Below are 21,637 nucleotides of genomic sequence, written 5' to 3'. Positions count from 1 at the left end.
AAAAATTAAAATTAAACTTCTAGGCTACTACGCGAGAGAATAGCTTTATGACCTTAGGAAAAGAAATATTTCTTAAGCAAGGCATAAAAAGCACAAATTATAATCAAGGAAACAATGATAAGTTACTTTTCATTAAAATTAATTACTTCTGTTTATCAAAAGACACTGTAAAGAGAATGGAAAATTAACTCACAGATTAGGAGAAGATCTTTGTAATAATACATTTGAAAAAAGGACTCCATTCTAAAATACATAAAGTTTCTAGAAATCAGTAAGAAAAGACTGCCACTAAAGTGACATTTTTTTTCACTAAAAAATGGTGAAAAGCTTTAACTTCCGCTTTACAAAAGACGTTATCCAAATGGCTAAGTTTACAAAAGGTCCTCAACCTCATTAGTCACCAGGAAAATGCAGATTAAAACTACAGAGAGATACTACTATATACCCAACAGAATGTTAAAATTAAGCAAACAGGAAAAAAAAAACAACCCAAAACCCATAGCTGGTAAGGAGCAATAGAACTCACATAAACTGCTGATGGTATTGATTACTGGGTAATATTACTTTAGAAAAGTGGTAGTATATATTTTATAACCTAGCTGTTCTATCCTAGTATAGACCTAATGAAATATGTATCTATATACACCAAAAGACATGACAGTTATTTTAAATTCCAAAAGTGCAAGTGACCCACACATTCATTTACAGTAGAATGAGTACATTTTTTTGAAATATTGTACAGCAGTGAAAGAGAATGAACTACTACTTAAAGATCTCAAAATCACAATCGTAAGCAAAAGAAGCCAGACTCAAAATAGTATACAATATGATTCCATTTATGTAAAACTAAAAAACAGGCAAAATGGATCTCTGATGATATTTAAAAAATAGAGCTTACCCTTAGCGTGCTAATGACTGGGCAGTGTTTGGGGTCCTAGTAATGTACTTTATGTTGTTCTGAGTACTGGTTACATTTGAGAATTAAGCTCTTCACTATGTTACGCTAAACTAGTTAAGCGTAATAAAGCTTAACTAGTTAAGTTTTGAAAGAACTTAAATTTTCTCCTGTTGTATCATATTTTTAAATGACACCATAGTGTTGAACATTTACATTACTTTCTATTTTTCCGTGTTATAAATTGTTGTAGCTACAATTTTGTGTAGGTTTACAATTTTTAGGATAAATTGCTATAAGTTATGTCCAGTGTTATATAGTAATTTTTGAAGTTACATGTTGATAAATACTCTCTTTCTGAAAGGTAGCAATTTATAATCCTACCAAAGATTAAAGTATATAAGAATTAAAGTTGCAGATTTAAGATAGGTGAAAAATTGCTTCCTTTTTTGTTATTGTACTTGTTCATTTTTGACAGCCATTTAAATTTCTTATTTTGTGATATTGGTAGTTACTCTTTATTTGCCTATTAAAGTATTAATTTTGGTTTCCTAACCAAGAGATCTTTATATATAGTAAGTTATTTACTATATATCAAAATGTTTCTCCCAATGTATTTGTCTTTAAAATTTGATAATGAACATTCCTGAGTTAAAATTTTTTTTAAGTCAAATCTAAATTTTATTTCTGTTTGGTAGCTGCTCTTAGGAATGGTTGTAGAGTTTTTTGCATTTGATTGTTTTTATCCATAGTATATATTGGTATATAAAATGAGGTAGCATTTAATATTTTTTATTATTATTCGTTTAAAAAAATTTTTTGGCCGCACACAGTGGCATGTGGGACCCTAGTTCCCCAGGGATAGAACCTGTGACACCCCTTGCATTAGGAGGAGTCTTAACTACTGGACTGCCAGAAAAGTCCCTAACTTTTATTTTTAATACTCTTTCTTGAAAGATCCCTCTTCCCCTTATTTGAAATTCTGACTTCATCATATGCAAATTGTAAGTGTAAATGAATCTGTTTCTTGACTTTCTGTTTTGTTTCATTGGTCTTACTTTGTCAGTACCACACTACTTTAATTATTGTAACTTTTAAGAAAAATTTTAAAATTTAATAACATAGGCCTAAGAAATAAAGTTTGTGAGGAAAGGAAGAAATATCTCCTTTATTTATTCTGCCAGATACCTTAGTATAATCTTGTCCTGTAATGTTACTAACAGCCATTAAAAACTTGAGTGGAACTGTAGGCTGGCAAGTTGGGAGGAAGCGTACTACACTAGTAATATCATGAACAGTAATTTCAGACTCCCAATGGATTTAAAATTTATTACTACTTTTTATTGTAGAAAGAAAACCACTAGTTTGTTCCTGCATTTTAATGTTTGTGTGGAGGGAGGAGAACATTTCTGATTAAGCTGGACTTATTGGTGGCTGGAATCATTGTATTAAAAAGACATGAGTGCGTAGATACAGACATGGTGCATAGAACTTCCTTCTGAGTTGCAAGAGTAGTGTGAAAGATAGGGGCTGCTTTTTTGGAAAAGTTTGTCTCCTCTTTTTTCCAGGTGAATGCTTCTGGCTTTCCACTGACCTCATTTTCCAGCAATGTGTTGGTTAACACTAGGGGGAAGAAGTGTAGGCTAGGTTAGGGGCCAACCTGGCATTAACAGTAACAACTCAAAGGTGTTTGATATGCCTGTGACAGTCATTGTTCCATGTATTTATCTTTGGTTTATGCAAGTAGTAATTGGCATACTAAATCTAGACTTTACTGCTTGGTCTGATCTCAAACATAAAATCTCTTCCTGCTTCCTGACTGTATTTGAGATTTCTTCTCTGGCTTGATGCTCTATCATTTTCTTTTTTTTTTTTTAATGTTCCGTGGAAAATCAAGTGTTGTTTGTTGGTTGGTCTGTTTGATGTGTCGAAGATGAAAAGGTGTTTAAATTTTTTTTTCAATATTTGTAATTTTTTGTACTTTTTGGAATTTTATTCATTATATAAAAGTACACATTATCCTCTTTATAGATTTTTGCCTTTTAGAGAGGTTTAAAGCCCTGTGTGTGATTTACTGGTTTGACTTGAATATTGCTCTCCTTGCAGTAATGACTTTTGCTTTCCTTTTAATTTGAATTTTCCTGTTAATGTTTTTGCTTATTGCTTTTAGCTTTTTTTGTGCGATTTTTGTTATGCTTACCATTGTGGGCAGGGGAATGCCCGGATTCAATTTCATTTTATTAAAAAAATGCTGGTTACAGCCCATTAAATTGATTTCATAGGCTGCAGCCAGCAGTTGGAAAACACCTGAGAGAAGTACTTTTCTGTGTAGAAAGTTCATTTATTTCTGAGCACAGCAGACCTAGATCTGAGCCCTGCATTTCTTATTTACTGGGTAACTCTTAACCAGTTACTTCTTTCTCTGACCTTCAATTTTTTCTGTAAAATTGGAATTATCTACTTTCATATTTTTTCTGAAGAACAAAAGATAATGTAGGAAACAAGCCTGGTGCAGGGACTAAATAAAGCTGTCTGATAGCATTTTGCACCATGTATCTGTTGCCCTTAATTTCTTAAATCCAAAAATTTAAAAACACAGGAGAAAATGGTAGAATGCCCCCATGTTTTCTAAGGTCTTTTGTAAGGTTTTTAGTTTTGTTTTTGCTTCGCCTCAGGAGTAAAGATGTTTTTGATATGCATCTTACACTGATAAGCATTTATCATGAAGCCAAAATGCAGAATTTGTAGCATTTTTAAAGTAGGAAGTTGATTCCTCTTATGTAACTCTTTAAAGTAGAGAATTTTCCAAGTGAAGTATGTTCTGTGTTAGTTGGTGGCACCTACTGGCAAAGATAAATCACTGCTTAGAGCCTGCTTTGCCTTTACAGAGACTAACCCCACGTGGCAGACTGGGGAACATGACTGGAAATAGGAGAGGAATGTGTTGTGTTTAGCGAAGTGGACATTCCTTTTGCCCCCAGAAAGGGTTTGTCTGGTGAAATGGGAGGAGGGGAGTCATGCCGTGTTACTGCCCTAGTCAGGGTTGTGTGGCGCTCATATTAAGAGCTTGTGAAAGGGGGTGGCCATATCCAGCAACTTTGGGAAAGCTAGGTTAAGCTAACCTAGCCTCATTTTTTAACTAAGAGATATTACAGCGCCTTTAGTATCCCTTTTTTTTAATTAGCTTATTTTTGTTGAAGGACAGTTGCTTCACAGAATTCACCTTTCGTGTCTTAGGGAAGTGTGTCACCTCTCGGAGTGGAGTGGGGCATCACTCATGCAATGCACCACAGTTGTTGAACATAATCAGGCCACAGGATCCTTTTTTCTCTGAGCATCTCTTGTGTTAACCTGGAATACTCTTTGAAAATGATCCTCTGGCTAGTGTAGCTTGAGAGCAGCATTTTCATTTTGGCATCTTCTCCTGAAAGTTTTATAAGGGAAGGAACAGACATTAGATCTCATGGTGTTTGGTAGTTTGGAAATACATGCGTTGGGACAGAGTCTGTTACCAGTGGCATCAGTGCAGTTTCCCTAGGATGGTGGTCCTACATGGACTACAGCATTGTGCCTTAGCAGTAATTTTAAAGCAGAGATAGACACAAAAATTACTGGGAGAACTTTAAATCAAAGCAAAACACATAAAGCTAGGCTCCATCCACCCTGGCCTCCTGTTTGGTCAAAGACATGCTTTGTTATTTTATCACATTTGAGATGCCTTCAAGATCTAATGAAAACTCTGGATCTTTCTGGAGGAATGTATATACATTTTTGTGTATGACTTCATGAAGCCATCCTGGTGGCTCAGAGGTTAAAGCGTCTGCCTGGGATGCGGGAGACCCAGGTTTGATCCCTGGGTCGGGAAGATCCCCTGGAGAAGGAAATGGCAACCCACTCCAGTACTCTTGCCTGGAGAATCCCATGGAGGGAGGAGCCTGGTGGGCTACAGTCCATGGGGTCGCAAAGAGTCGGACACACTGAGCGACTTCATTTTCACTTTCATGATATTTATCACCCTCATGCATACTCTGAAGCCCAAGAATCTCTAGTATAAAGAACTTCTTATATCAGTTTTCCTGAATAGGAATTGAATGGCAAGCAGGATTTATCCCAGAATTTAGATACGTGTGTACTCCATAAATTACTTGACCAAAGATTAAACTGTGTTTAAAGAAATCACATATTGTCACAGGGGTCAAAGGAAAGAAGCCTGAAGAGAAAGGCCAGATCTGAGATGGCAGTGTTTTTTAGTGTATTTTCCCAGGAAGGTGAGTTTAGGAGCTCAAACCCCTAGAGCAGTGGCTCTCACGTGGAGGGGGCCGGTTCTGTTGCCCCTCATCCCCTGTCCCCAGCCCCTGACATCTGGCAGTCATTCGGAGATGCTTTCTGGCTATCACAGTTAGGGCTGGGGAGGATTTGCTACTGGGCTCTAGTAGGGAGAAGCCAGGAATGCTACTTACATCTTATATGGTACATGACAGCCCCCCCGCAACAGGAAATTAATCTGGCTCCAAATGTCACTAGTACTAAGGTTGAACTGCCTTAGAGTCTAGCTGATTCTTGCTAGATTGTATCTTCTGTTGGTAGTAGGAAGGTCGACATGTTTTATATGCATGTGGTGCTTCTTGGTAGGTGTAGGAGGAAAGAGATGATGAGAAGGTAGGAAGTGATTAAGCCATGTTGGTATTTCCAAGAACTTTCTTTTCCCAGAAGTGTTGGAGGCGTAAAGAGGATTTCAAGTCTAAGATTGGTTTACCTCGTGGTTTAATCTGAGAGCTTGGATATAGGAAGCCACCTTTCTTTTCTCCTGGAAGGAAGGCTCATTGTTTGTTCTTACCTCACCCTTGAACTTGTGACCTTTCATCTATTAAACCTTTAAGAAATAAAAGTCAAAGTGATTTAAAAAGAAAAAAATAACTGTGGCTCTGAGAAAATTCTACTCTTGCCATCCATTCTTATTCCCACATATTGCTAAGTCACTTCAGTCGTGTCCGACTCTGCGACCCCATAGACGGCAGCCCACTAGGCTCCGCCGTCCCTGGGACTCTCCAGGCAAGAACACTGGAGTGGGTTGCCATTTCCTTCTCCAATGCATGAAAGTGAAAAGTGAAAGGGAAGTCGCTCAGTCATGTCCGACTCTTAGTGACCCCATGGACTGTAGCCCACCAGGCTCCTCCGTCCATGGGAGTTTCCAGGCAAGAGTACTGGAGTGGGGTGCCAGGGCCTTCTCCAATTCCCACATATAGCAAGTGGCAAAAGATAATGGGGACTAGGAAAGGTATATATCGTGTTTACCAAAAGTGGGCATTTCCTTTGTCTCCCAAAGTCTTCATGTGGCGACGTGGGAGGAGGAAGGAACCAGGCCATGCTGTCGGCCCAGTCCAGGGTGTGCCTGTGCGCGGAGCTCTTGGTTAGGGATTGTACAGCAGAGCAGGGAGGTGGGTGGCCATATCCAGTAAATTAGGGGAAGCTGGATTAAACTAATCTAACCTGATTTTTTTAAATTGTGAGATGTACAGAGCCTTTAATATCTTTGGAGAAGGAAATGGCAACCCACTCCAGTAATCTCACCTTGGTGAATCCCATGGGCAGAGTAGCCTGGTGGGCTACAGTCCATGCGGTCGCAGAGTTGGACACTTCTGAGTGACTAGCAGCATGTTAGTATCTTGGTGAAGGCGTTGTGGTGTGTGTGTGTCTGTGGTGGGGCGGGAGGGAGGGAGGAGGAGGTGGTGGCGCGGGGAGAGCCTGCACAGGAGCCTGCAGCGTTTCTCAAGCTTCACGAGACCCCAGGGCCCTTTTCACTCTGAGCATCTCTTGTATCACCTGGACTGCTCTTTGGAAAAGATCCTCTGATCAGTGTTGCAGCATTCTTCCCTTTGACATCTTCTGCTGAAAACTTATAAGAGAAATGGAAAAAATGTGTATTCTAGCCCCCACAGTACTCTCTTAAATACTGTTTTACTAAATTGTATGTATGATTTTATCCACTTTTGTCAAGCCTTAAAGAGAATAGTTGCTATTTTTATGGGGGGGGGGTGGTTTCCTTCTCAACTCTGTAAATAAACACTGTTTCTCTGTTTTGGAGTGACTGAAAGGAAGAACTAAATTTTCTTAGTGGAAAGATAGTTGTTTCTTGTATGGTCTGCCTATCTTTTTGTTTCCTCCTTGAGTGAGGAAAGTACTTATGTCAGAGTGAGGAAGGTAGCTTATGTCAGAATAGCTCTGGCGGATTCAGGCTCCCATATTTTTAAAGTTTTGAGTTCAGAACACTGCACGTCTCTTTCCATCCATCTTCCGCTCGGCTTGCTTGCCTCTTCATGTTCCTTCTTGCCACTCTTGCAGAACCCAGGCTGTGGTGGCGTCGCGCGTTGCCATGCCTCTGTGACTACCTGGCAAACCCCCGTGGTCTGCTGAGACACTGTTCCCCCTTTCCCGCTGCTTCCACTTGCTTTGTTCCCCTGTGGAAACCTGCCAGCTTTATTAATCCACAAGTCCTTCAAGATAGCAGTAAAAGGGAAATACTTGGAGAGAGGAATACTACTTCTGTTTCCATATTCTTCATCCCACTTTCTCCATTCAGGATCATTTTTCACTGCCACCATTCTAGACCTGCTTGGGATGCTTGGGCACACTGCCTTCCTTTCTAACTCACAGTCGACTTGGACACACTGCCTTCCTTTCTAACTCACAGTCGACTTGAACATATGGAGCCCTGCCCTCCTGCCCTCCTTCTGCATTGCAGACCTTGGTGTTCTGTGATCTGTAAGGTTTTACCGAGGAAGCCAATGGCTTTTCCCTATCCGGCAAGCAAGCGTCTGGAATCTTTCTTTCAGAGTCTGAGGTCAGAAAATCATGAGAGGATAACACTTAAGGGAAAGTAGCAGGGTGTGAACAGGTTTTGAATACCCATTACACACCAGCCACTGTACTGCTACTCTCGATGCCCACGACTTTGTGTGGTTTGTTTTTGTCCATGCATGGAACAACCTGCTTAGGATGTCTCTCTCTCTCTTTCTCTCTCTCACACACACACACACACACCCTCCTTCCCTGCCTCCCCCAGCACCCATTCTAGCCTCTCTCTTTTCTTCCAAAGCCTTTGACTTTCCTACTCCACCATTCTGCATCTCTAATCAGACCCTGCTGTGAGATCAGACCCTGCTGTGAGACCACTGGTGTCATGCAGTGATTCTTCTGCCACCACCTACATTGGGTGTTTTCAGATGGATTGTTTGGAAATACTGTATGTGTCTTTTAACATTTTACAACTTGAAGAATGTAAATGAAAAAGAGGGAAAATTTAAGAGAGAGGTTTATCCTCTATAGGCAATAAACAGGGTCTTGTAAACACTTAACAGATCTACAGGATCTTTTTGACTAATACTATGGACAAATGTGGTAGTTCAAATTATATACCCCAATCTTGAAATTTTAGATTTGGGAAGAGAGAGACTGCCATCCATAAATGAGTTGCTCTTCCTTTCAGAGTACAACTCTCCCACTTCCCCTTCTCATTAAGTTTCCATTTAGCTATTAGGTGGGAGCTTCAAAAGGGAAAATCCAATCATGTATAATCTCTAGTTAATGGGCATCTATTGAGCGACTGGGTCACCAGAAAGAATAATTACACAGTGCCTCTTTGTGCAGTAAACACAAAAATCAAAAGCTAATGCATTCCCAAGGCAAGCCAGATTGTTACCGGCTAACAGCATCCTCCTCTTAAGGGAAAAGGCTGGGCACCCACCATGCTTGCTAGGGGAGACTGCAAAGCCATTCCTAAAAAACAGGACTATCAAGGGAGGAAAGAGAGAAGCAGGGGGCTTCCAGGGCTTTGTCACTTCTAATTGCTGATGGCTGGGGTGGGTTACTGAATAGCGGACATGCTAGTAAATGTTTTGTGCAGTCATCAGGAGCTTAGTGGGTCTCTGGGGCTTCTTTCCGTGAGTTAAAAGAGTAACAGCAATGATTGAGGTAGTTTCACCCCACTCCCATAATTCAATTCAGCCTGTTTTCTCAGTATACCCTACCTTCATAAATAGGTTTATGCTTGCTTTTGTCCAACCACTAACTGTATTTATTTAGGAAAGATAAAAACACCCCTGTTGACCCAAAATGGCATGTGTTAGCCGTAAGTCAAACAGCTTTTGGGTTGGTATTGATTGGTACACTCTAATTTGGGTTTTCAAAATTACATTTTGGTATAGTTATTTAGGATTTGCAAAACTCGGCATAATTCAAATAACCTGTTTTTCCCCCCTTAGAACACTTCAGTTATGGAGGATCAAAATGAAGATGAGTCCCCAAAGAAAAGTACTCTTTGGCAGGTAGGAATGGCGGCGCACAGAGAAGATAGCACCTGACTTACTGCAGATAAGATGCTCCCTCAGCTCCTGTCCTCAGTGAAGCGTAGAGCCAAGGACTTTTTTGTTTTGTGCAATTTTGCTAGTTTCAGAATCCACCCTAATTTATCTTCTGCTCCTTAGGGAAGTGTCATTATCAAGATTTTGGGAGTTTACACCAAGGTTCTGAAGTTGGCTGCAGCCCAGAGATATTCAGTCTTTGGGGCCACTGTCTAAGCCACGAATGTGGTGGTGTCCTTTGTCACCAGAGTGGAACCTTGCCACGCACCAGTGTACGCACTGGCCTTTTCTCCCAGCCACCACCCTTCCCCCCACTTCATTCTTAATGTTTGTCTTTTCCTTTTAAATTCAGTTTCCTTTTCTCCTGGCTCTATTTTAGTTTGCCAGTGGCCCTCCCCATCCCCCAGTTTTTTGGTAAGGTGGGGGATGGAGAGCATATACATTTCATGATTTGATGTTTTTCATCAACCATTATGGTACACATAATTTTCCTTTCATGAAGATACAGTTGCAGGCAAAACAAATCTAAATCCAAAAACAATAATGATTAATAAAATATTCTCTGGGTTCATTTGAGTTGAAGCAAAGGAGTAGTTTAGTTATTAACAAGAATAAAGTGTTCTCAACAAATTTAAGATGAAAAGTACCAAAGTGGAGCAATTTTAGGAAGATCTCTCTGGGCCAAGCAGGTGGCTAGAAATAGAAATGGAGAGTGTGCTGTGGAGTTAAGCACATGCTGTCATTTCAGGGGGAACTGTGCGCAGACTGACTTCTGTTCCCTCCTTCACGTTTGGTATTTTGCAACAGGATTCTCTTACTTTACTATTGATTTTTCAACTCACAGTGGTTCTTAACACTTTAGTCTTCAGGCTTTTTTTCGTCTGTCTTTCAATAGACTAGTTAATGGTATACCAGTGCTCTAGGGAGGCTAGAGGGCTAGGAACCCTTCTGAAAATGAAGTAATAACCCATTTGCTTATCAGGTGAGATAATGAGTGTGAAAATATTTTATGGCTTACAAAGCAGTACACAAATGCTAGTTGTTGCCGTACTTATATCTAACCTGTTAGGAGCGCAGTTATTTTGGCTAATTACTGTGAAAAAATATAGGAGGAAGAGGGGAAGGAAAAAACGCACAGCTTTCTCTCTCACGATGAGGCAGTTTTACCACTTTCACATTTATTCTTTACTCTGTCTTGGCGTGTACCCCTTAACGCAAATTATTGTGGTCATATGCTATATAAAATTCTTTTGTTCCTGATACTTCATAAACATGTTCTCTTCTTATTAAAATCTTACTTTATAAACCTAATTTTAATGGCCGCTTTATAGTACTTTGTGTAGATGTATTATAATTTACTTGAACCAGTTGCCTGTAACAGGGTAGTTTTTTTTCTAAATGTTCCTTATTATAACATTATGGTGAACATTATTATGCGTAAAAGTAGCAAAGATGCTCCTATGCTAGCTGATTTTCACCACAGCAAATAATTTTCATTTCATCTGACTGTTTTGAATGCTGCTGTTTTGGTCCTGTTTGGTACAAATGTTTTACAAGCGTCAAAAATCTCCGCTCAGTGCTGCCCCCTGGTGGTGCATAGTGTCAGTGAGCTCTCCACCACCCAAAGAATGCAAGGGGAGAAAATTAGATGAGAAAGTGGTGAGATGAATGAGGAGGGAGATAAAGACCTTCCAGGTTTATACCTCTAAATGTCGACAAAAGATATGCATCAGATATGAAAGATTTTTAGGACGGTCAAAGACTCTGTTGGATACTTACAAAGGATGTTTTCTTTCTGGGATGGGTTCAGTCTACTTTGTTAGGGGATATGCTGATAACAGAAGCTCTTGGTTCTTCCCATGCAAGACTTCTGAGACAAGCTCCTAATGGAACTAACGAACGTTTGTGACACAACTCTTCGGTTTTCACAATTCTCTTGTCTGTATTCCTTCTAGTTACACATGAAGAGGCTGTCAGAACAGTGATGGACACATGGCCTGACAGTGTTTGACAAAAGTATTGAGGTTATTTTGTTTGTAAACAGGGAAGTTGCTGAGCCTTATTCAGTCTAGGGATTTAGATTTTTTCGGATATTGTTGTCCAGATGCAGTGTATGCAGTTTCAGTTTTTAAAAAATGTACTGGTTGTATGCACGGGCCATGTAGATTTGATGGGAGATGCAGCCATTAGTATAGGAGTCTGTGGGATATCCACAAACAGACTAAATAAGATGAGGACGTTTTCAGGCATATGTGGTTTGCCTGGGGTAACTTTCAGAGTCGGTGATCAGAAAGAGGGAATGAAAGTCTATAAACTATTTTGTCAGCAGTTTAGCAGCCCTGGAAATAATACAGAGGCGATTGAAACTGTTAGGTAAAATGGAGCTGTTTAGATTGAACTGCTTTCTGGTTTCTCTGTTACAGAGAGTGTGAGGTCCCTGAAGTGCAGGCTTTAGAGCAGCAGCATCAGCATCATCCAGGAACTTGTTAGACGTTAGCTCAGGGCTCTATTCCAGAGTGGCCCCTGGCAGTCTCTGTTAATATACTCTCTGGTTATCTGATGCATGCACAAGTATGAGAACTGTTTGCGTAAACGCATATAGCTTTACCTTTCAACTCTGAGGAAGGAAAAAAAACCATTAATAGTCCAATAGTCAAGTTGAACAGGTTTTCTAAGATGGCCTTCTCCAGCATCAGTTAACTGATAACAACATGGTTTGGGAATAAGCATTGGAGGAGGATAATTTAGGACACCATTTAACTTTACAAAGAATTCTGACTTTGTCATTTACTTTAGTGACTAATCTGAGTACATGATCTCTGAATACATTTTTAATTATTGCCTGAATTAATAAAGGAATGAGTTTGGCTTTAGGATAAAACTGGCATTTTAAGTATAAATACACATGGCAAAAATATGTTTCTGATGAGAAGACTATTTAGATTCATTTTCCTTGTCAAACTAATTACTCTTTTGTTTTTCTAAAATAGATAAGTAATGGAACATCATCAGTGATCGTCTCCAGAAAGAGGCCATCAGAAGGAAACTATCAAAAAGAAAAAGACTTGTGTATTAAATATTTTGACCAGTGGTCTGAATCAGATCAAGTGGAATTTGTGGAACACCTTATTTCACGAATGTGTCATTACCAGCATGGACATATTAACTCTTACCTGAAGCCCATGTTGCAGCGGGACTTTATTACCGCTTTACCAGGTAACCATGTTTGTCTGTAAAAAATGCTGAAAAGTGGAAGAATGCCCATCCCAAGAGCCCAGATGGAGCCAAGTAGGTGTTTGCAAAGTGAATGAGTGACTGAATATAGTGTGAGACAGCCTTTCTTGGGATACACACTGTATTTTGAATGTGGTACTAGAAGAGGAGTTATAATTTAGCATCTATCTAGGAACTGTAGGCAGTTTCTGTGATTAATAGTGTTGACTACTGGTTAGTACTGTTGCTATATATATATATTTTTGATGTGGTCTCTATACCGTCTGCATTTTGTCGTTGTAATACAGTATTTGTTTTTTAATATGGGACAGTTTTTCCTACAGTGTTTGGAAAGTGCCCTCAAATCTAAGATGTTCACTTACATCTTAAGTGACTTTTAGGGAATGGCAGCAAAGCATTGGGGAAATTGATAGCGTGTCTCAGTAACTTTCTTGAAACTCACTTCCGCATCTTCTCCCTCACCGCCTTACCCCTGCTTGAATGTGTGCTTCGCCCCCTGGTTTCTCCCTCCTCACCCCCCGTTGTTTTCTTTGAATAGACTACTTTCACAGCACTATAGGGTCACAGCAGAACCGAGCAGAAAGTAGTTTTCACCACCCGCCTCCCCGCCCCCAGCAACCACCAGCACAGCCTCCCCACTGTCAACATCCTGCATCAGAGTGATACATTTGACATGTCAGGATCACCCAGAATACATACTTTAAGGTTCACTCTTGATGTTGTCCATTCTGTGGCTTTTGACAAATATATAATGACATGTATCTGTCATTATAGTGTCCTATATAATTGTTTCATGGATCTGAAAACCCTCTGTGCTCTGCCTGTTCGTCCCCCTTTGATTTTTTGATCACTTGGTAATTCTTTTCCCTCGTTTAAAAATTTTTTTGTTTTAAATTTGTTCAGGTAGAATAGAGAGGTTTCACTCTTGAAGAGAATTTGAGAATGCTGGCCAGAAAACTTTCCTCTGACATGGTCAGGGTAGCCTGGAAGTAACAGCTGCCATGCCAGGATTGGCCTACAAAGAGCCAAGGGAAAACCAGTAGCACTGCTCCCAGCCCTCCCCTTTGTGAGAGCTTCTGGATGGCTCCTCAGAGAGTAGCTTCTCGCTTAGCCTGATTGATTTACAGCGCATTGCTGGCCCTAGTGGTAAAGAACCTGCCCGCTGGCGCAGGAGACATAAGAGATGCGGGCTCCAGCCCCGGGCCAGGAAGAGCCCCTGGAGGAGGAGATGGCAGCCCATGGAGAATCCCACGGACAGGAGCCTGGCGGGCTACAGTCCGTCGAGTTGCAGAGAGTTGGACACGACTGAGGAGACTTGGCAGGCACACGTGCACAGTGCATCACAGCTCCATCGTCTAAGTATCTCCCGCAGTAAACAGCCCTGGGCTCGTGTTCCAGGCCTGAGACCTGGGGCTGCAAGGCACATGCCAGCCCGTGGTTTCTAACCTTGCTTTCAGAACTTGGGAGTTCACTTTCTACAGTGGTAGTATTTAAGGATATTTGAGAGTTAGCTTAGGAAAATTTGAGCCTACTGTTCTTTTTGTGCTGAAAATAATAGCATTTTTTCCCCTCATTTCTTGAATTAGTATTTCTGGGAACCCTCTTTTTTCTAGAATCATAGTATTTAATTGCTGAAAGGGACTTGGGGTGTCATTTCGTGCTGTTTTTTCATTAGATAGGTTATAAAGCCAAGGATCAGAGAAATTGGATGAAATGCCTAAGATCATACATCTTGTTTATTGTGATTGTGTGATGATGATGGGGGTTGGTTCAAAAGTTAGTGTGAAAGCTGAAATCACTTGCAGTTAAGATTACTCTGTATAGACTACATGGCTTACAATCCATTTCAGTAACTTGTACTTTTAATTAAAGAGAAAGAGCATGGACGAGAAGGAGAGAGATATGCTTGTAATTGTATGAGAGAAGTATAGGTGCGTGTAAGTCAGGCGAGTGCGCATGTGCTGCAGCTCCTCTGTGTGTGTCGTTCGAACTCAGAGCCCCATCATCCAGGCTCTTCTACTGACCCAGGCTGCACCCAAACCAAGAAGAGACAGGGTCATTTTTGTTTTATGTATGTATGACTCCCTGGTGGCTCAGGCGGTAAAAGCATCTGCCTACAATGCCAGAGGCCCGGGATCGATCCCTGGGTTGGAAGATTCCCTGGAGAAGGAAGTGGCAACCCACTCCAGTGTTCTTGCCTGGAAAATCCCATGGACAGAGGAGCCTGGCAGGCTACAGTCCATGGGATTGCAAAAGAGTCGGACATGACTGGGCAGCTTCACTTCACTTCATATATATATAAATTTACTTTAAACTGGAGGTTGGTTTCTTTATAGTACTGTGTTGGCTTCTGCCATACAAAAGTGTGAATCAGCCATAAGTATACCTGTGTCCCTTCCCTTTGAACCTGCCCCAGCCCTCATCCCACCCCTCTAGGTCGTCACAGCCCCGAGTTGACTTCCCTTTATACAGCAACTTCCCTTTAGCCCAGGTTGACACCTAGACTTGTTCCTCTTAAGTGCTTTTAAATAAATGAAGCTGTGCTTCCATTTTCCCAAGCAGATCTGTTCTGTTTGCTTGTTTGCTTTCGACTGTTTTGTTTTTGTCTATAATTTGCTTCTCAAACATTTTAGAATAGCAGAGAACCCAGCTTGTGTTTACAGAACATCCACGAGGTGGCACTGTTGAAGTTCTCTTGATTTGCAGAGTGTAGTTCAGAGGCAACCCCTTCTCTTGGGGAGTGTGCAGAGTTGGAGAAGAGACAGAGCAGATGAACATGTGTTATGTATATAAATATGGTTAGTATAATTGCACACAATTCAGTTTTCATTACAGCGAATTTTAAGGCACTGTCCATATCTCTGTTAAAGTGGAATTTTGTGGTGCTGAATATTATATGAAATGAATGGACCATTGGCTGGGACATGGAAATATTTTTGTTAAAATGCTATTTGTTTTAGCAGGATTTGATCTGAACATATATACACGTGTCAGTATATATCATACATATGAATCTAATAGCTGGGGACAAGCTGGCCGAGTTGATTGTGTTAGTTGCTGTCTCGTAGACTTGGATTAAATCTGGCATTAGTTCCTTAGCACAGACCATGCCTCAAGAAAAGAGCTTTAGGGAAGAAACAGGTCCATGTGTTTGTTCATACTTAGATTTAATAATGTGTGGAGTACTTACTAATCATTATTCTAGTTTGATGTTTAGCTTTTACTGTAGATGATCCTGAGTTTGAATTTTTACTTTGTTGAAATTGACAGTCAACTTAAGACTTCTTTTGATTGTAAAAACCATTAATTCTATAAAAATGGTCTATAGTTTTCACTTTTTAATACTTGCTGTGAATATCGTACCTGTCAGTATAGGGAAAATGGAAAATGTTTGTGGTCTCTGGCTCCTTTTGGTTCAGTGGAAAAAGTGATAATTATGATATGCTTTTTTAAAAATCATGGTAAATGTTTAGTCTGCAATGTCAATTTCTGCAGGCTAAGTTTGTGGTTTGTAAGAACTGTTGTTAAAGGGAAAATTTATACCATTTGAAGTAGAGACAGATTGTACTTCAAGAAGGATGATAAGTATTGGTGAGGTGTCTGAGCAATTAAGAATTTTAAAAACACTTAGCTTCGTGGCCATAGTTTATTCCTTTGTCCCCCAAGTAAGGATGATAAACCATTACAGACTGTAAATGGGACAGAGATGAGATCAGCGGTCTTGGGAGCTGTGGAAGTACCAGAATACGCAGGACTAGAGGTCCAGTGTGACGCAGTGGAGAGGCCGATTGTTGCATGTGACGGCCCCTGTGTTTGAATCCCATCACCTGCACCTGATACGTGGGCTCACGTTTTGGAGCCTCAGTTTCCTGATCAGTGTGGGAATAAAACTAATACTTAATGGGATATTGTGAGGATTAAAGATACTGTACATAATATGCCTGGCATCTGGTAGGTAGTCTGAGGATGACAGTTTAAGGGGGGGAAAAAAAAAAGTCCAGAGAGGCAGGAAACACCTGCTTCTCCAGGGGCAATGCGATTTACTGCCAGGAAGTTTTAATTATTCACCCACTGATTTCCGAATTGATTCATCCTGACATCATTTAGGTAGGTGTGTGTGCCACTCTGTTGGCATAACAAAATGTTGGACTTTGTGACCTGAGCGTTATTTTACTTCATTTTAGTCCGAATCTTTAGGTCAGTATATTCCAAGTTAAAGAAATCCAGTGACATGCTGTTGCTATCAGGAAAGAAAGTCTCTGACTTCAGGTTTTACAACTAGGTTTGTGACTAGGGAGGGGGAAGGGACAGCAGGGGTGGGTGGGGAAGAAAATTTCTTTGCAGCTGCTCTTTGAAATGCGTTTCTAAAATAATAAAAGTTTCTGTAATTGTATGATCTAAGCAGCTGTCTTGAAACTGGCTATAGTCAAGGGCATTGAACTGACATTACACATTTGAGTTTCATTTTGGTGCAGTGTTATTTACATACTGAGCTTTGAAATTTTGCCTTTTAATTGTTTTAATTTATTATTGAAAAATTTCCAGACCTTCATCTGGTGCATATAATTAGCACCAGCAGCACTTCTTCAGCACTGTGTGTGCAGTATTCTGGACTCATTTTCCGAGGCCATAATGTGTCCTCTTATTGCCTTGGGGAGGGGGGTGCTGTGGGAGATGGGGGAGTCTCAGCACTGTAGAGTAAATGAGAGCCAGACATTGATACTTTAAGAAAATGCTTAGTTGTAACACCTCAGAGCACTTTTTAGCTTAGGCAAATGGGCCACCTTAGTCAGTAACCTCTTTGTTCTGAATAGTCTTGAAACCAGAAAGTTATAAAGTCTTCATGGCTCCTGGGAGTGGCTACTCCCAGGTGCCCAAATAGAGGTTGTGTGATTCCTGTTCTTTCAGTATTTAAGGAATATGAGATTTACTCCAAGCTATTAGGGAAGACTTAGCGACTTGCCAGGGAAGGCATGTCATGTTTTCTCCGCAGAAAATAACAAGGGAAGGGAATACTGCTTAGCTTCCTTAACCACTGATACCAGCTAAGGCAGATTCTGCAAGAGGGAAGAAGAGAGACTGGTGTTTACCAAATGTCTGCTCTGTATCTGACTCCTGAATAACCTCTTCTTATTAACCTTCCCAACAGGGTTAGAAAGATCCTTCTCTATAAAATGAGGCTATTGATAGCCTATCTCAGAGGGTTATCATGCTGATTATAGGAGATAATCCATTTTAAGCATTTAATATTACTCTTCTTTTATGGAAGACTGAGATCCAAAAAGGAAAACTGATTTGCTTCCACGAGGTTATATGGCTCTATAGCCAGTATATTTTCCAAGAGACTGAAACATGCTGCACCCTAAAAAGATGGAGTGAATTTAAAGTATTAACAAAAGGAAATAAATCCCCCGATTTCACTGAGCCGTTGCTAGATTGGACCAGTGGCATTTGAAAGAGTAGGAGGTATGTGTCTAATAATGAGTTTCCTTATGCAGAATTTTGCTGATCGCCCATAGGCAGGGGAACATTGTTGCTATAAAGCAGAAGTTCCCAGTATGTAGGAATTATCTGGTGATAATTCTTAAGAACGGACTCATTGGAAAAAACCCTGATGCTAGGAAAGATTGAAGGCAGGAGGAGAGGGGGACGACAGAGGCTAAGATGGTTGGATGGCATCACTGACTCGATGGACATGGGTTTGAGCAAGCTCTGGGAGTTGGTGATGGACAGGGAGGCCTGGCTTGCTGCAGTCCATGGGGTCGCAAAGAGTCGGACACGACTGAGCAACTAAACTGAACTAAATTCTTAAGAAGATAGATTCCTGGGCCTACCATCTACATATTCTGACTCAGTTGGTGAGAATATTCAGAAATTATTTTTGCTACTATTGTTTCTCAAATCACTAGCCCTAAATGATTCAAGTATAACCACACAGGCTTCCTAGAACCAGCTCATAGACTACCCAGCCAGGTGGAAGGATTGGATGCAGCGTTCCCAGTTAATATTCAGACCATGAGGATGTGGCAGCCATTGAGGCCTGAAAAGACAGCATGTAATGTGTTCTTATCTATTTGTTTTCTCTCTCAGCAGAGGATTTGAGAGGCGTGTTGGTTAGGGGTGTGTTTATAACCAATTAGCAGAGTTTGCTTAATAATTGGAATTAGCATAAACCTTAGTGACTGTGTGCTAATGTTAAGTGTAGCAACTAGAAGACAGACAGAGAAGTACCCCAGAATTAGGAAAATTGAAAAGAGTTAAGTTTATTAGGCCATGGGTGGAGACTCTGAAAATAAATATGATCAAAGAGGGTAGAGAGATTCTGAAATTTGAAGTTCAGATTAATAGTTTGTCAATCTTGTCAGTGGAGAGACACAAGTAGAACCCCCTGTGATTCTCCATGAATTTCCCTCACTTTAAATACACTTAGATGGAAGAAAGGGGCCTGGAGATAACAGAATGGTAGCCTGAATCTTTGAGAATGGTATCAAAAAGTCCAAGCCCTGAATAATGTGAAATTGTCTAAAATGGTTACATAATTTGGGAGAGTTAAAAACAAAATAAAATAATCCACTATTTGGAGCAAGAGTGAGAAGAATGAAGGGATAGTGTACTTGGAATACATGGTGAAGTGGTGATAGGAAGAAACGGCATGTTTTCGCTCCTCGTTTAACTTATCCCTTTTTCTTTTGCCACTAAAAACCATGGCTTTAAAACTAGAAGGGTAGAAAAATTGTCTGAGAAAGAAAGAAGATATTTAGGAAACACACAGCTCCTGTAACAAGTAGACCTAGAGATGTTGTGTGCCAGGATAGTGACAGAACCTGAGGTGGTTTTTTTCAGAATTGTGAAACATTGAGAAATAATTGCAAACCAGTGGGCAGAGCTGCTGGGTGCCCTTGCGCACATACACCTCGTACAGCTGTGTTTGGTTGTCTCCTGCGTGCGACAGGACCCAGAGATGACTGAGGAGCCAGTTTCCTGGTTTTTAAGAACTAGAGAACTGGGAGACGGCGTATTTGGGAGATACTGGATTTTGAATTTGATGTTTCATTCTGGCCAAATTCTCAAATGGGTTATCAAAAGTTAATTAGCTGTTGAAAAGACTATGTAGTATTATGTAAGCCTAGAAGGATATAGTGTACAGAATGTCAAAGGTCATTATCTCTTGAGCAGTGAGGTTTGGGGATTTAAAGATATTTTCTTATAGGCTAAGTTTTTCCAAAGTGAACATGGGTTGTGTATGTTTAAAAGGGACACAAAGCAGGTAGTGCCAACTTGTAAACAAAAAATTGCAATGCCAACTTTATGTAGTAAGCACCAGCAAGGTAACACAAAAGTAACCATACCAAATTCACCTGATAGTGTAAAGATGGCAGTGTCTTCATGGGGCAGTTTCCCCAAGTATCTTTGAGGACTGAATAGAGAGATGTGGGCTGGAAAATAGTATACAATCCAGATAATTATAGAACTAGTGGCTCAGGGTTGGTACTTTGTATTTAGTGAATGGATGTATAATAGCCTGAAGGGAAATATAGAATCATGGGTGCTGTCCTTGGTTCTGACCCATTTAGCATGTTTGCCAACAACTTGGAATAAGACTTACTACATTTGCCGGTCATGCAGATCTGGTGTGGAATGTCCACACTTCTGGGTGACGGAATCAGAATTGTAGAGGCTGAATTCAAGGGTCAGATAAAGCTTTGAAAGTGAACTATAGTGAGGATAACTGTAGACTTCTGTGTGAATCTGCCCTCCCCTTTTAACCTAGCCATACCAATGCAGAATTAGGGGGAATTGTTTTTAATAGACATTTTATGGGGAGATGCGTAAGGTTTCAGTTCAGCTTCCTAACATCTTAGGAGTCTGCTGTGACATGGCTGTTAGATGAAGGCAGTGTAACCTTTGATTGCCTTATCTCTTGATATAATGACACGCACAAGAAAATACAGGGACCCCAGTGTAGCTAGTCTTCGTTATCAGATCATAGCTCGAGTATTAGATCTAGTGTAGAGTGGAACCAGCATGTGAAGGGCATGTAAACCATAATCAACAGTGTAAATACTCAAGAGTGGGAAAAAACCTTAATTTGTAAAGCATTTTTTATACATCATCTCATTATATTTTCAAAATAAGGCAAATTATTATTCTCATTTTATACAGATGAGGAAATTGAGGCTCTGAAAGTTTAATGTTTTACCTAGACCCTGTCAAGTTAGTGTGACTATACTGCTTCTGTTTATGGTGAAAAAAGAAAATATTAACCTTGAATGATGCATTGTTATCTTTAAAATCTTATCATAAAGTTTTGTTGATTCATACAGGTAATATGAGAAAGGATAGTTACTGGCCATTGCCATGTTACATGGTAAAGAAGACAAGGGGCAGGGATGTTTCAGTATTGTTTCAGTATTTGTTTCATGTCATAGAACTTCTTGGTGGTGAACCTAGACTTGAAATTGGAATTTTCCGACTGTATGTTTAGTGTTCCCCCTGCAACGCAGAGGAGACCTGGGGAAAGCTTTATTTCTTGGGGCTGCAGAAGGACATGTCCAGAACCACAGGATGGGGGTGTGTAGGTGGTGACACTGTTGACCGCAGGGATCGTCTTGCCTTTGAGTGTCAGGCAAAGGCTGAATCTTGGTTGTCTTTGAAAGGATACTTGCATTGTGTAGGATTAAACCTCCTAAGGGTTAGAATTTTTAGGATGTGGTTCATGGTTTTGAGGATTTTACCTGCATAAGAAAGAGGTGGAGAAAAGTGACTGACAAAAGTACAACTGAGTACTCTTGACTTAATTCTTGGATTGTTGTGTTTTTTTCATAAGCTTTTTCATATAAGTTAGTGTTCCACCTTTCTGTCTCCTTAGCCCCAGGGGATTCACATAGGTCATGAATTAATGGGATGATTTGTTATGAGAAGCAGTGAATCAAAGGGGAAAGAATGCAAACTTCGGAGGAAGAGATCAGAGTTCCACTCTTGACTTCACTATCCTCTAGTTGTGAAACCGTGAATCTTTTAACCTCTCTCTGCCTCATCTGTAAAATTTGGGGTGTCATTGCCCCATAAAGTTCTGTAAAAGAAAGTGAAAAAATAAATATTTTGTTAGAATATCTGACAAATATAGAACTGCCCAGGGTTGACTTTT

The 21,637-nt window shown here is 40.3% G+C and overlaps 1 protein-coding gene across 8 annotated transcripts in view; it reads left to right on the top strand.

The window, feature by feature from the left end:
- FBXW11 (F-box and WD repeat domain containing 11) overlaps positions 1–21,637 on the top strand; it is a 131,603-nt gene that overhangs the window by 81,321 nt on the left and 28,645 nt on the right. For 5 of the 8 annotated variants that reach the window (XM_070357415.1, XM_070357412.1, XM_070357418.1 and 2 more), the window contains 2 exons: positions 9,157–9,219; positions 12,246–12,471. In XM_070357415.1, the coding sequence (XP_070213516.1) occupies positions 9,157–9,219; positions 12,246–12,471 (289 nt within the window). The remainder of the gene's footprint in view (positions 1–9,156; positions 9,220–12,245; positions 12,472–21,637) is intronic. The other 3 variants (XM_070357414.1, XM_070357419.1, XM_070357420.1) reach the window with 1 other exon arrangement.

This window comes from Bos mutus, chromosome 20, assembly GCF_027580195.1.
Source record: "Bos mutus isolate GX-2022 chromosome 20, NWIPB_WYAK_1.1, whole genome shotgun sequence".
Lineage (NCBI taxonomy): Eukaryota > Metazoa > Chordata > Mammalia > Artiodactyla > Bovidae > Bos > Bos mutus.
This window is presented reverse-complemented; position numbering and strand designations above follow the sequence as displayed.